The 12,908-nt window shown below is 48.4% G+C and overlaps 1 protein-coding gene and 1 long non-coding RNA gene across 10 annotated transcripts in view; one reads left to right on the top strand and one right to left on the bottom strand.

Moving 5' to 3' along the window:
- Window positions 1-12,908, bottom strand: part of Efcc1 (EF hand and coiled-coil domain containing 1) — a 31,839-nt gene that overhangs the window by 9,048 nt on the left and 9,883 nt on the right. For 2 of the 6 annotated variants that reach the window (XM_017321691.2, NM_001159697.1), the window contains exons 3-6: window positions 4,104-4,249; window positions 2,619-2,757; window positions 1,476-1,617; window positions 196-333 (exon numbers count right to left, since the gene is read on the bottom strand). In XM_017321691.2, coding sequence (XP_017177180.1) covers window positions 196-333; window positions 1,476-1,617; window positions 2,619-2,757; window positions 4,104-4,249 — 565 coding nt within the window. Of the gene's footprint in view, window positions 1-195; window positions 334-1,385; window positions 1,618-2,618; window positions 2,761-4,103; window positions 4,250-12,908 lie in introns of those variants that run through there. The other 4 variants (XM_006506440.4, XM_006506438.3, XM_017321692.2 and 1 more) reach the window with 4 other exon arrangements.
- Gm34414 lies at window positions 2,732-12,345 on the top strand. Of its 4 annotated transcripts, XR_377814.4 has the most exons (4): window positions 4,247-5,885; window positions 6,011-6,072; window positions 6,433-6,650; window positions 9,611-12,345. It is a non-coding gene; the product is annotated as a predicted gene, 34414 (long non-coding RNA). The 4 variants fall into 4 exon arrangements; XR_003956327.1 differs by adding an exon at window positions 2,732-2,835 and having other exon boundaries at window positions 2,921-6,650; XR_003956326.1 differs by adding an exon at window positions 2,732-3,424 and having other exon boundaries at window positions 3,769-6,650.

Genomic DNA, 12,908 nt, shown 5'->3' with positions numbered 1-12,908 from the left:
GGAGGAGCACCTGCTGACTATGAGGTTCCAGAGTCCTGGACTTGCCACACAGGCTTCTCATCAGCGCCTGCCTCAGCCTCCCAGCCTCCCCTGCTCCTTGAAGTGCCCCTATACACTCTTCTTGGCCTGTCTTACCATCACCTTGCTCTGGCTCCCCCAGCACCCCCTTCCCTCCAGGATTCCCCGAGTTCCCACCAGGTCCCGGAGCCTTTGCAGGAGTTGTAGCACATCCACCAGCTTTTCTTCCAGCAGCGACAGCCGGACCCTCTCTGTCTCCACCATCTGCAGCTCTAGCCTCAGATGCTCAGCTTCCACCATCTGCTGTAGTTCTGCCTGGGAGAAAGGGTCTCAGTGCGTTCCCTATACCCCCTCCCCCATGACAGATGTTCACAGCTCCCCAGCAAGGCTGCCTGCCTCCTGGACACTTGCAGAGATCGCCTAGTCTGGCCTGCAGGTAAGGCAGACATGCAGATAAACTACCCTGAGGCCAGAGAAGCTAAGCGCCTGCCCAAAACTGTACAGTGAGTAGGATGGAGAAAGCACATGCTTGTGTGCCCAGTGAAATAGTTTGCCTACCTTCATCCTTACCAAAAACATGACCTGTAGGAACATGGCATTTCCTGATATAGATCTATAAGTCACCTGTGGTCCTTCCCCACAGGGACATGGATAGTCCTGTTTTTTTTGGACACTCACTGCTCAGTGGGCTGAAGTGCTCCCTGATTCTAGAATCACAAATAGAGCTAGCTGAGATTTTTTTTGTCATTGTTGTTGTTTTTTGTTTTTCAAGACAGGGTTTCTCTGTAGCCCTGGCTGTCCTGGAACTCACTTTGTAGACCAGTCTGGCCTCGAACTCAGAAATCTGCCTGCCTCTGCCTCCCAAGTGCTGGGATTAAAGGCATGCACCACCATGCCCAGCTGCTAGCTGAGATCTTTAAACTGTTAAACCTCCATCCTCAGGGGCTGGAGAGATGGCTCAGCAGTTAAGAGCACTGACTGCTCTTCCAGAGGTCCTGAGTTCAATTCCCATCAACCATATGGTGGCTCACAACCATCTGTAATGGAATCCAATGCCTTTTTCTGGTGTGTTTGAAGATAGCTACAGTGTATTCATATGCATTAAATAAATAGATAGATAGATAAATATTTTAAAAAGACTCCATCCTTGATGATCCCTAGATTTTTCAGTCTGTGACTCAAGGCTGAGGCTTCAGAGAGTCCCAGAAGGAAACAACCATGTTTATTATGCGCCTGGCCAGCTATGCCTGCAGCCCAGGACCCTCTCAGTTCTTATAAGCTCCTGCTTTGTAACCTAGATTATCTGAGATGGGACTCTGTAACTGGCAATCAAAGTTCCCATGAAGTGAAATCAGAGGAAACCACACCTCCTGAGTTCTGGTCACATCTCTGTGAATGGGCTATAAGACCGCAAGTCCCTCCAGCTGTAAGACCTGGCATCTTAGGGCCCTGCTGACCTCCTCCTCCGGTGTCCCCAGGGTCTGCAGCTGTTCGCCAAGCCTGGTGACATGGGTTTCCAGCTCTAGGGTGCAGATGTGCTCAGCACCATCACAGTGGCCAAAGGAAGCCTTGAGCGTCTCAGCTGTCTGGTCGTCACACCTGTAGGAAAGGAGAGGTCAGCACTGCAGGGACCCCACTGTCCTGGTGCTCCAGCCCTGTGTCAGCAGATGTCATGGATCCTGCCTGCGCAGCATTTCCTGTGGCTCCTTGGCTTCTCAGAGGAACAGTCAGAGGTGTCCCCTACAACTTGCCTAACCCCTTCTCATCTACTTCATTCAGTCTGACCCAGCCAGTGGACTCCCCAGGCCCCCCAGCATGCTTCAGCGCCTTTGCCTGCTCTTCCTCCCTTGTTTCCAGGTCTTCTCGCACCTCCCATGTCTTCACATTCTCTTCTTACCTCCCTCCCTACAGTAGAGGCTCTATGATGGCAGGGCAACCATCTGTTTATTATTTTCTCAATGTCTCTAATTTTGCCTGGCACACAAGTAGTTACTCAACAAGTGCTTTGTATGAACATAAATAATGAGTGATACCCCCATCCCAGAAAGCCAGTCGTGCTTTACAATGTAATAGCTGTGCTGTCCCTGAAGGCATCTTACACCCTGGCCTTGAGTCTTCATGAAGACAGTGTTACAGACCCGTCTGTACAAGGGGACTGAAGCCCAGGAAAACCAAGCAAGCTGAGATAGCCATGGGTACCAAGCCCGTGTTCATTATCCTCTAAGATGGTGCAGGGATTATACCAGTGGGCAGCTGAGAAAGAAGCAGCCCAGGGCCAGGCTGGAGAACAGGAGGGCTTTGAATGGTGCAGTAGGAAGTGATGGATAGCTCCAAAATGACAGGAGCGGGTGGGTCTTAGGGACAGTGATCAAGGGAGTGATGGCCAGGCTTGAGTGTCTCCTCAAGTCATCTGTGCCCCTGGAGGGATGTGTACCCACCTCTGAGCTATGTCTACCAGGAAGGGCTGTCAGGGGCTAAGTGTGGCTGTGCACTAGAACTGTTGGCTTCCCCTAATGAAGCCGTGTGAAGGCTCTGCAAGGAGAATCTACTTTTGTGCTGCTCTGTGCTTTTTGGCAGCCTGGGGCTATCCAGGCACTTACCTACTCACACAGCCTGAGGGTTGCACCAGGGGTACCTCACCATGGGCCTGTGGGCGCCCTGGCTTTTCCTGCCACCTTTCTTCCTCTTCCTCCTCAGAGGCGGCCTGGCCTTCCACGGAGCGGAACAGCTGCTCATCCTCTGCTGGGGAAATATGACATCCAGGGACTGGTGACCCGGCATGAGGACCAAACAGCCCTCCTTGGGAACATGTGTGAAGTGAGGCACTGGTGACACCATGACACTGGCTCAGCCCCTGGGGAACTGCACGGGAGCCCCTGAGATACAGTCCCTGTCTCCTTAGGTGGCACATGAGGAGGCATCTCTGGTGTCATGGCCCAGCATCAGATCTACTTCAGGACATGTAATGACTTAGATTGGGGAACTGGATAGAGCTTTGTGGGGTGCTGGTATATGTCACTCAGGACTTTCAGTTCTCAGTTTTGGGGGGTTGTGGGAGAAAAGGTGTCCAATATGTGGCCTGTGGTCCCCCTAACTGCTGAGCTTTGGTGAACACCATCCTGACTGGCGTAGGTGATGGCAGCTGCCCTGTCCTATTGCCCAGCCAAAGTCCTTGTCCCTATTTGCAGATCAGAGACTCCAAGAGACCCTGACCCTTTTGCATTCCGGCTCTGGGTATCTGTCAGGCTGTGTCAACCAGAGACAGCTCTCTCCAGTCTCAGTGGAGGTTCTGGAAGAGCTGGGACACCATGCAAGTCAGTGAAGGATATAGCCAAAATGAACTCAGATGGGGGCTGATCTTCCTGCTCTGGGCTTGGAGGCCAAGATATGGGCTGGAGCCAGGGAGGTATGTCTGCTGACAGTGATTGATCTCAGGGTTGGGGGAATAGGCCAGTAGTTATTGGGGGTGGCCCCAAATCTATGGACTCAAGTTATGCGAGCCCATACTTTCCTGAGCAGTTTGTGCTGACTGACCTGACACTCAGAATTCCCTACTTGAAGCAGCATTTAAAAATAAAAATGAGACCTTACCTCACACGAGACCAGAGACACAGGCATCAGGAATCCCTGGCTCTGGGCACCCGTTGCCCTCCCATGGCTTCACCCATGAGTTCTCAGGGACCCACTGTCTGGTTGGGCCACAGGGACTCACTGTGAGGATTTTCATGACAATGTTGCTAATATTGACAGCATTATTTCCCGCCCCTGACTGCCCCCTGGCATTCATCTGCATTGTCTGGTGCTGAAGGCAGGGGCAGATGGAAGGGCTCTGAGACTGGGAGTGAGCGACGGAGATCCAGGACCTGGCACACTGTGGGGGTGAGCACCCAGATTCCCAAGGTTCAGGTTTGTGTAAAGACACCAGGAGATAATCCTTCGAAGGTACTGGACGCCAGCCTGAGTAGCAGGATGGCCTTTTGTCTGGAGGCTGGAGGTAGTTCCAATACTGCAGCCCTTGAGAACAGGGATGGGGCATGGCCTCACTGACCATAGGCCTGGCATCAGGCTGGCATGTGGGGACTGACCTTCATCTGTGTCTCTGCTGTCTGACCGCTGGACTCCCTCTGGAGTAGTGTCCGAATCTCTGGTTCCTCCAGCAGTAGGTTCGCCATTCCTGTTTCCTGGCCTTGGACTGGCTTGTTGGGGTGTTAGGAGCTGAGGCCCTTCCGACCTGTGGGTAGGGGAGCGACATGTTTTGAGAGGTGAGGACATCTTCATCTATTTCTTACTCTGCACAGATGAGTCACCCATGGTTTACACCACTGTGCTGGGAAAGGCAGCTTCCCATAGGCTACGTTAAGGTTAAGATATGACCCACTTTCCTTTGCTGATAGGGAACAGACACGAAACCCAAGTTTAGAGAATGGGATGTGTTGCAGGATATTTGATCACACTGTGAATCCTGAGATTGTGTTATTGACTGGAAAAACCTGTTTTTAGTTGTGGTGTGGCTCAGCCCTAGCACGCATCTTTAGGTCAAGAGCTTTCTGCTTCAATACTGTAAACAAGATTAAGTAAAGTCAACCATAGGTCAAGAGGCGGAGCCAGCAATCAGCTGACAGGAAGTGAACAGAGGATTATCAGGAAAAAAAAACAGAGAGAGTAAAGGAAGTCAGGAGGACAGATAGAGAGACGCACAGGAAGTAGCGGGGAGGGACATTCAGTTGGAAGGTGCTCTTTTTTTTTTGTTTTTGCTTTTTGTTTGTTTGTTTGTTTTGGGGATGGCGATAAGCGAGATGGGAATTGTTTCTGGGATGTTGTGGGCTGAGGAGAACGGTCAGCTGGGTGCTTTTTTTCTGCCTCTCTGACCAGCAGGCTTTCATCCTCAGCAGGCTCCAGAGTCCTCATTGGTAAAATGGAATGATTGAGATTTTGTTAAACAAAACAAGATGCAAGGCGAAGTCTTCTGCAGACACTTCAGGATGGATTTTCATCTGTGTAACAAGAATTATGAAAAAGGAAACTCGGTTTTGCATGTGGTCATGTGGTAATGCTGTACTTGGGGCTGTGACCATGAGTGAATGGGGTTTGTGGCAGTTATATTGTGACCATGAGTGATGGGGCTGTGGCAGTCATACTGTGATCATGAGTGAATGGGGCTGGGGCAGTTATGTTGTGACCATGTGCAAGTGTCTGAATTACCTAGTAGTTGGGTAAGAGCTCTGACATCTTTAGAGGCCAAGGTAACCAGTCTGGTAGCTACCTAATATGGTTGGCATTCACAAAAAGATTTATTTTTATTTTTTGTATATGAATGTTTTGCCTGCATACATATCTGTGTACCACATGAGTACCTGGTGTCCATGGAATCCAGAAGAGGGTGTAGGAGCCCCTGAGATGAGTTACCAATAGTTGTAAGCCAGCACTAGGGGGCTGGGAACTGAACCTGGATCCTTGGACCCTCCCACATCAGTCAATAAATAAGAATATGCAGCAAAGGCTTGTAACAGGCAAATCTGGGAAGGACATTTTCTTAGCTGAGGTTCCCTTGTCCCAAACGACTCTAGCCATGTCAAACGGACATACAACTAGCTATCATACCTGTCCCATGGCCCTTGCTCTCTAACTTCTTCCAGTTCAGCTTCATCTCTCTGAGGTTCTATAGCCTCCCCAGACATCTTGGGACTACGTGTGGGGACACTCCACATGTCAACCATAGCAATAAGTCATGCCATTGTCCCCATTTCACAAAGAAGGCCTCCTCAAAGGAAAGGAAGTCCCTGGAGTGACACAGCATAGCTACTGTCAGCTTTAGGAGACTGAAGGTCACATCCATGGATTTGGGACAAGGAAACGCCTGAAGCAAGGTAAGGGAGTAAGGTCAGGACAAACTTTGACATTTTCCATTTTCTGAGGGTTCCATGTGGCTCTTGCCTGCTAACTGGGATTTCTGAGTTCTGCATGGTTGATAGAGCTGCAACCCCTTATTAAGTTACCAGGAGACATGCTGTACTTCCCTGGCCTGTGTTCTCCAGGAGGATCCTACTTCACCAGGTACTATTCTCTTTTGGGATCCTTTGTGGAGTAAGGGTGTATCTGGGAGATGTCAAGATATCCCTGACCTGGAAGGCCTTGTTGGAGTCTCCCAGTGGCTAGATGGATCTGGATGGATGAACTCTGGTGACTCCCACTCTTCCTCAGACCCAAGTCCTCTGTGTGGCTGGGTGTTCCCTCCAGCTGGCCACAGCCACACCCTCCTGGAACTCTAGTGAGCCTCTGATAGCTTCCATGTTGTGGGCCATGGCCACATCTGGCTGCCAGCCCAGGGGTTTAAACAGTCTGACAGGAGCCAGATGTTGCATTTTCTTCCCATCCCAGAAGCTCCCAGCTCCTTCTGACAGACTTCCTTCTTAGTTCAGTGATGCCAAGGGACCTCAGAAGCTGCCACCAGCCTGCAGAACCACGTCTTTGCTATGTGAGCCACACAGCTCCCTCGCCCCACTCTGAGCTGACTCATTTCATTTCCCACATGTTTGCCAGTGGGCAAGAACAAGGCTCTACCCTGGGTTGGACATTTGGGGGTCCTATGATGAAATGAAATAATGGAGTGCCTGCCTTCACTGATGTTTGGGGTGAGTTTAGGGAACAACCAGATGAATGGGGAGACTGTGTGTATTCAGCTATGCATTTATTTCAAATGTCTCCTAAAAACAGTGAGCATATAAGTTTTATTTATTATCTTTCAAACTTTATAATAGTGATATGACTTCCTTTTAAAATTATTTAAGCTGGGCTGGAAGTGTAGCCAGGGGTAGAGTTTGTCTAGCATGTCTAAGGATATGGGTTCCATCTCAGCACTGTAGGGGGGGGGGAGACAGACAGACAGAGAGAGAGAGAGAGAGAGAGAGAGAGAGAGAGAGATGTCAACTTAAGGGAAAATTAAGTAACAGGCTTTACATACATATGGCAAACAGGGCTGAGGTGGGCAGTCCGGAGGCTAACAAATGCTCAACTACTAGTTAACAAGCAGTAGTTTGGGGCATCTTCAGAGCAGGGCTCCTCCCAGACAGGCTTCCTGTGCACAGAGGGCAGGGCAGAGTATCCAGACTCTAACGGTCTGGAACCATGGAGATCTGGACTGTTTCCTGGAAGCCAGTGTGTTGAAGATTTGGTGTCAGCTCGGTCTTACTGGGCTGTAATGGAGCTTTTTAGGAGGTAGAGCCTGGTTGGATAAAGTAATTTGGGTGTGCTCCTGGGGGTGGTACAACTGGGCTCCTGACCCTTTCTTCTTCCTTTGCTTCCTGGTTCAGGAGGTGAGTAGTTTTGTCCCCCACACACAAGCAAAGCTACAGATCCATTTCTTTCTTCCTTTTTTTTTTTTTTTTTTGTTTTTTTTTTTTTTTGTTTTTTTGTTTTGTTTTGTTTCTTTCGAGACAGGGTTTCTCTGTGTAGCCCTGGCTGTCCTGGAACTCACTTTGTAGTTCAGGCTGTCCTTGAACTCAGAAATCCACCTGCCTCTGCCTCCCAAGTGCTGGGATTAAAGGTATGTGCCACTACCGCCTGGCCAGATCCATTTCTTTAGCCACCCTACCACACTGGCCACATTCCAAGTGCTCCGTAGCCACACATGGCTCTGGCACAACTTTGGAAAGCACACAGAGAAATAGAGGCAGCTTCTAGCTCATCTTAGGACAGCACAGTCCAAAGATCATGGGTGTGGATCTAAAACAAAGGGTAAAAGGTGACTAGTTTCTCACCACAGACCCCCAAACAGCACAGCTGACCAACCTTGAACGTGGATAACCATTACCATGAGCCAAATGCCCCTCCCCCATCTCCCTGTGCCTGGGATTGGACAGAGGGCCTCATGTGTGCTGACTTCAGACATAGGGTCATGCTCTACCCCTGACCCAGCCCAACCCCACTGTTTCTTAGATACTTTGTTACTATGACAGAAAGTTGACTAATGCAGACATTGAAGATACTTTGTTATTATGACAGGAAGTTGACTAACACACATAATGGATGAGTCTGTATTTAAAAGGGAAAGGGCAATATTTACTTGGATGCTGTTGGTATCCTTCATCTGACATCTTGAAACACAGGATAAGAAAATATACCCTGATAGACAGATAGGCAGGTAGACACACAGACGCACAGGACATAAGTGTCAGGAGTCACAGTGTTCCTCAGTGGTAAGGACTCAGCTTCTGCCATCTGTGATGTGTTTAGGAAATGATATGCAACTCTCGGGGAATTCCAAACACAACAAAGTCCAACGCCTCAACTCACATAGTCTGTGCTCTTGGAAAAATTGTTCGCATATTGTAACTGTGCAGAAAACTGTTTATTCATCAAGCAGAGTTCTACTCTGATTTTATATCATTACTGTAGCTGTCTCTTTGCTACTTTGTGGGTTCTTTTTTCTTCTGCCCTTCACTCTTTTTCCATCTTTTCAACCCCTAACACTAGATAGGAGAGATTAAAGGATAGAAAGGAAACGGAGAAACATTATCGTTAGACTACTTGCTACTGATTAGGGGCAAGTTTGATCTTTGCCATCAGGACATCTAATTTCCTCTTCTACTTGTTTCTTCTTTGTGCATGTCTACTTAACAAACCACAACCAACAACAACCAATGGCAACCAACCAACAACCCACCAAAACCCACCAACACCCAGCTCTTAGGCCCTAGCATTTATTTACCCTCTGATAAGTCTCCAGAATTCGAAATGTCACATGGGCACAGAAACTATCTGCAGCTGGCAAAATCCCACACCTGGGATTAAAAGGAAAACATATTCCCATAACATTTCTGTATTTTTCAAAGAAACCAAAAACTCCGAAATTATCACTACAGTTACTATAGAAGTGTTTAATGCATAAATGTCCAGTTGGCCATGCAGAAGCTGTGTAGGAGTGGGGTTCAGAGGCTCATTTTCCTGGCAGGACCCTGGGTATGAGAAGCCCTGTCTCTAGTCATCCTCCCACTACTACTCCTTGTTACTGATCCTCCTTGAGCTTGGCCTCATGTCTTCCTGGCCAGTGTGGGCCTGGTCATACACTTTGATGTAGGTTATGGCCTGTGGACAGGCACAAAGGGGTTGCTGTTCAGCTACAGGAGTATGTCTGTATCTTAGAAGGGTGTTATCTAAGGTCCCTGCAGTCTGCCTGTTCCTCTGGGATCCCTCATGAGCGTGGTTTTGGTTTGTATCTTCTCTACTGTGGGTCAGTGCTAGGGATGGCTTGCTGTTCTTTGGAGGAAGGCGGTCACCTCAGCTTATGAGGTAAGGGTTGAGACTGAGCAGGGGGTACATAGACTTGACACAGAGTTGCTACTAAGTAGATGCCAGCTCCCATGCTTGTTCAATGCTTCCTTCCTGTTCACTGGGTCTTGTCAATTTCTTACTTTGTTTCTTTAGTTTGGTCCCACAGTTTAAATCTGATCGATGCTGTCCAGTATGGCAGCCAAAATTCAGAGATAGCTATTTAAATTTAGAATAACTAAAATTAAGTAAAGCTCCAAACCCATTTCTGTTTTCTTCTTTTCTTTTTTCTTTTTTGTTTTTGTTTGTTTTGTTTTGGAGACAGGATGGTGTGGTGAAAAGCCTGTCTTTCTGCAATAATTCCAGCCCAGAATTGGACTCTGCTCTTCATGCAAACACAAAATACACCACAATTGGAATTCTTCACAGCACTGTGCTTTGAGAATTTAATCCCCAAATCAAAATGCTGAAGGGTGTTTGGAGACAGAGCGTTTGGGAGGAGGTTAGGATTAGGTGACACCGTGAGGATGTGTCCCCATGGGGGTGTTAGTCAACTGAGTTTATCATGTGGTGCCTGGGCCACCTCACTGCAGTGTGAGGGTCTTGCCAGATGCTGACATCACACTCTGGGGATCCCCAAGCTGAGTGAACCTCTGTTCTCTGAAAGCTACCCAGCCTTGGGGTTTGCTATGGCAACAGAAAACAAACGAAGAAAGCTCCAAATGTTGGGGAGAATGATTCGATGGATGAGGTAACCAACAGGAGGAACTGATGAAAAGCCTGATTGGTCAAATTAGATTGAAGACGGCACCCCTGCCATGGAGAGAAAACTGCAGCGACCCCTGGTCACATCCCTCAAAGGGAAGGGTCAGGGTGAACTCAAGATCTAAGAGTGAAGGAAAAGGAAACAGAACAACACACAGCCGAATGGGTTTGTGACCCAGGGTGAACAACTCATTTCAAAAGCAGAAGTCACACGGCAAAAGGACTTGATCATGTCATAGCACACTGTGGGCAGCGCTGGGTTTCTTGGTCAGAGGGCATGAGCATCCTCCCCACCCATGACCTGGCAGATGCTCTTGGGTGATGTCATATCAGGTTTCCTGAGACACACAGGATGACACTTACTTAACATCATCTCAGGAGGAGGTGGCGCCCTCTGATGGTTGGAGGACTGTGTAAGGAAGAAGTGGTGAGCGGAGGGACCTGGCAACATGGTCTGAAAACCAGCATTGAGCAGCTGATGGGGAGGAGGAGGAGGAGCAGGAGGAGAGGAGGAGGAGGGAGCATGAGAGCACACAGTACAATCTCTGCAAGTAGAAAACACATGGTTTGTAGGAACATACACAAGGGGAAGGCAGGGCTCTTCATTTGGGGGATTCCTCATCATGCCTCATAGATGCCTGCAGCTGCTAGCTCACTGGGCATTTTCCTCCTCTGAAGACCTGTGAGAAGGTATAGTTTACAAATGAGGTGCAGTAAGAGGTCAAGAGCATTGATTCGCACTGCTCTGGAACAGTTACTGCATCCAGTAAAATAAGCCCCATCCTCAGTCTCTACTGCTTTGATAAAGACTTGACCAAAAGCAAGATGGGGCTAAAAGGGTTTATTTCATCTTACAGTCCGTCATGGAGGGAAGTCAGGACAGGAACTGAAGCAGAGGGCGTGGAGGAACACAGTTTCTGACTTGTTCCCTATGGCTTGTTCAACCTGCTTTCTTAGACACCCAGGATCACCTGCCCAGGGGTGGCACCATGTAAAGAGAGCTGCATCAGTCACTACTCAAGAAAATGCCATACAGTCATCGGGCAAGTTCCTCCTCCCAGATGACTCTAGCGGTGTCAAGTTGATGTAAAATTAGCCAGCGTCAACCAATCAAGATGGCTATGGAGTGACTCGTGAGGGCTGCACGTGCAGCGTGGATATAGAGAAGGCCGACAGCAGGATGTTGTGGGTTTTATCACACTTTCCAGAACACTGTGCAGTGTGACCTTTATGAGCTACTTATTTCTGGCATTTTCCATTTTCAGATTGTGATTGGCCACTGGTGACTGAATCCGTGAACAGTGAAACTGAAGGTGTGTGTGTGTGTGTGTGTGTGTGTGTGTGTGTGTGTGTGTGTGAGACTAGTGACCACTGACATCACAGGAAGAAAAGGACTGGGAAGAGAAGCAGAAAGACCATTCCTATCCCATCCAAGTTTCCCACTCAGGATGAACAGGTGCCCTAATGGCGGATATGATGGCACCAGTCACGAGGGCGATGACATGTATGTAGTCATGTTTGTCAGCATCCCAGAGCCAGCACATGCCGGGAAAGTACTCTGCTAGACACTGACACTAACTCAGGAATCGGTAAACTTTTTCTGAGAATATTTCAGGCTTTTAAGCCTGGCCTTATAATACATGGTCTTTGAAACACAAAAGTAGTCTCAGAGGTGCTCAAAGGACAAACATGGTTGTGTTCTAAGAAAACCTTAGATAATCTTCACAAACATTTAGAATTTCATGAAATTTTCATACTGTGAAATATTCTTTTTTGAAGTTTTTTTTTTTAGGTCATTGAAAATGAAAAATAATTCTTAGTAGAGTGTGGCAAGCTAGCAGAGGGCTAGATTCTGTCTGGATGAGGGAAATGATGGTCTCTGCCCTCTCTGCCAAGCTTGTCTGAGCAGAATGTGTTTGACCAACAGTAATGCCCTCACTTTGGCTTCCAGGCTAAAATCTGTCCAGTGCTGCCTGAGGTCCTCAGAGAAACCAGGGCAGAAAGATACCCTCAGGACTATGGGGAGCCACAGTCACTGGGACCCCGTGGTCATCTCACCGGCAAGGTGGCTCATAGCTAAGGAAGGAGGAGAGCTTCTGAAGACATTTCTTAGTTGTCAGGGTCACTCACCCCAGGATTTCCATTGGAGGGCACAGATGTTACTATTATTATTTATCCTTTCTACTTTTGGCCCTTCAAGACACGGTTTCTTGTGTAGGCCTGACTTTCCTGGAACTCACTCTGTAGAACACACTCTGTAGACCAGGCTGGCCTTGAGGTCTTGCTTGCCTCTGCTTTCCTAGTGCCAGGGTGTATGCCACCACTGCTTAGTCATAATAATTTTAAAATTTTTATTTTATGTGCACTGGTGCTTTGCCTGCATGTGTGTCTGTGAGAGGGTGTTGGATCCTGGAATTACAGACTGTTGTGAGCTGCCATGAGGTTGCTAGGCATTGAACCCCAGTCCTCTGGAAGAGCAACCAGTGCTCTTAACCACTGAGCCATCTTTCCAGTCACCATACATGCTATTACTTATGCTGTTATGAATTGGGTTTCTGTGACATGCAGCTGGAAGTATTATCATTACTAAACCACTTACAGCACTACTTGGGGGAGAAATGAGGTGGTGTAGATAAGAACTCTGGCATGCTGCCTCATGCACAGCAGATGGTAAGAGATGCTGGTTCCTGTCCTGCATCTATGTCATCTCCACTCACCTCAGCCCCCACAGAACTAGACTCCAGCCAGAGGGATTAGGCCACCTCTAGCAATTTACCATGTACTCATACCATGTCTATAGCAAGTTCCAGCAAGGTCTCTCCAGCAGGTGGGACCTGCCACTCAAGGCTGTGACCTAC

Source organism: Mus musculus, chromosome 6 (assembly GCF_000001635.26).
Source record: "Mus musculus strain C57BL/6J chromosome 6, GRCm38.p6 C57BL/6J".
Taxonomy (NCBI): Eukaryota; Metazoa; Chordata; class Mammalia; order Rodentia; family Muridae; genus Mus; species Mus musculus.
Note: the sequence above shows the minus strand (reverse complement) of the source record. Positions and strands in the feature narration are given on the sequence as shown.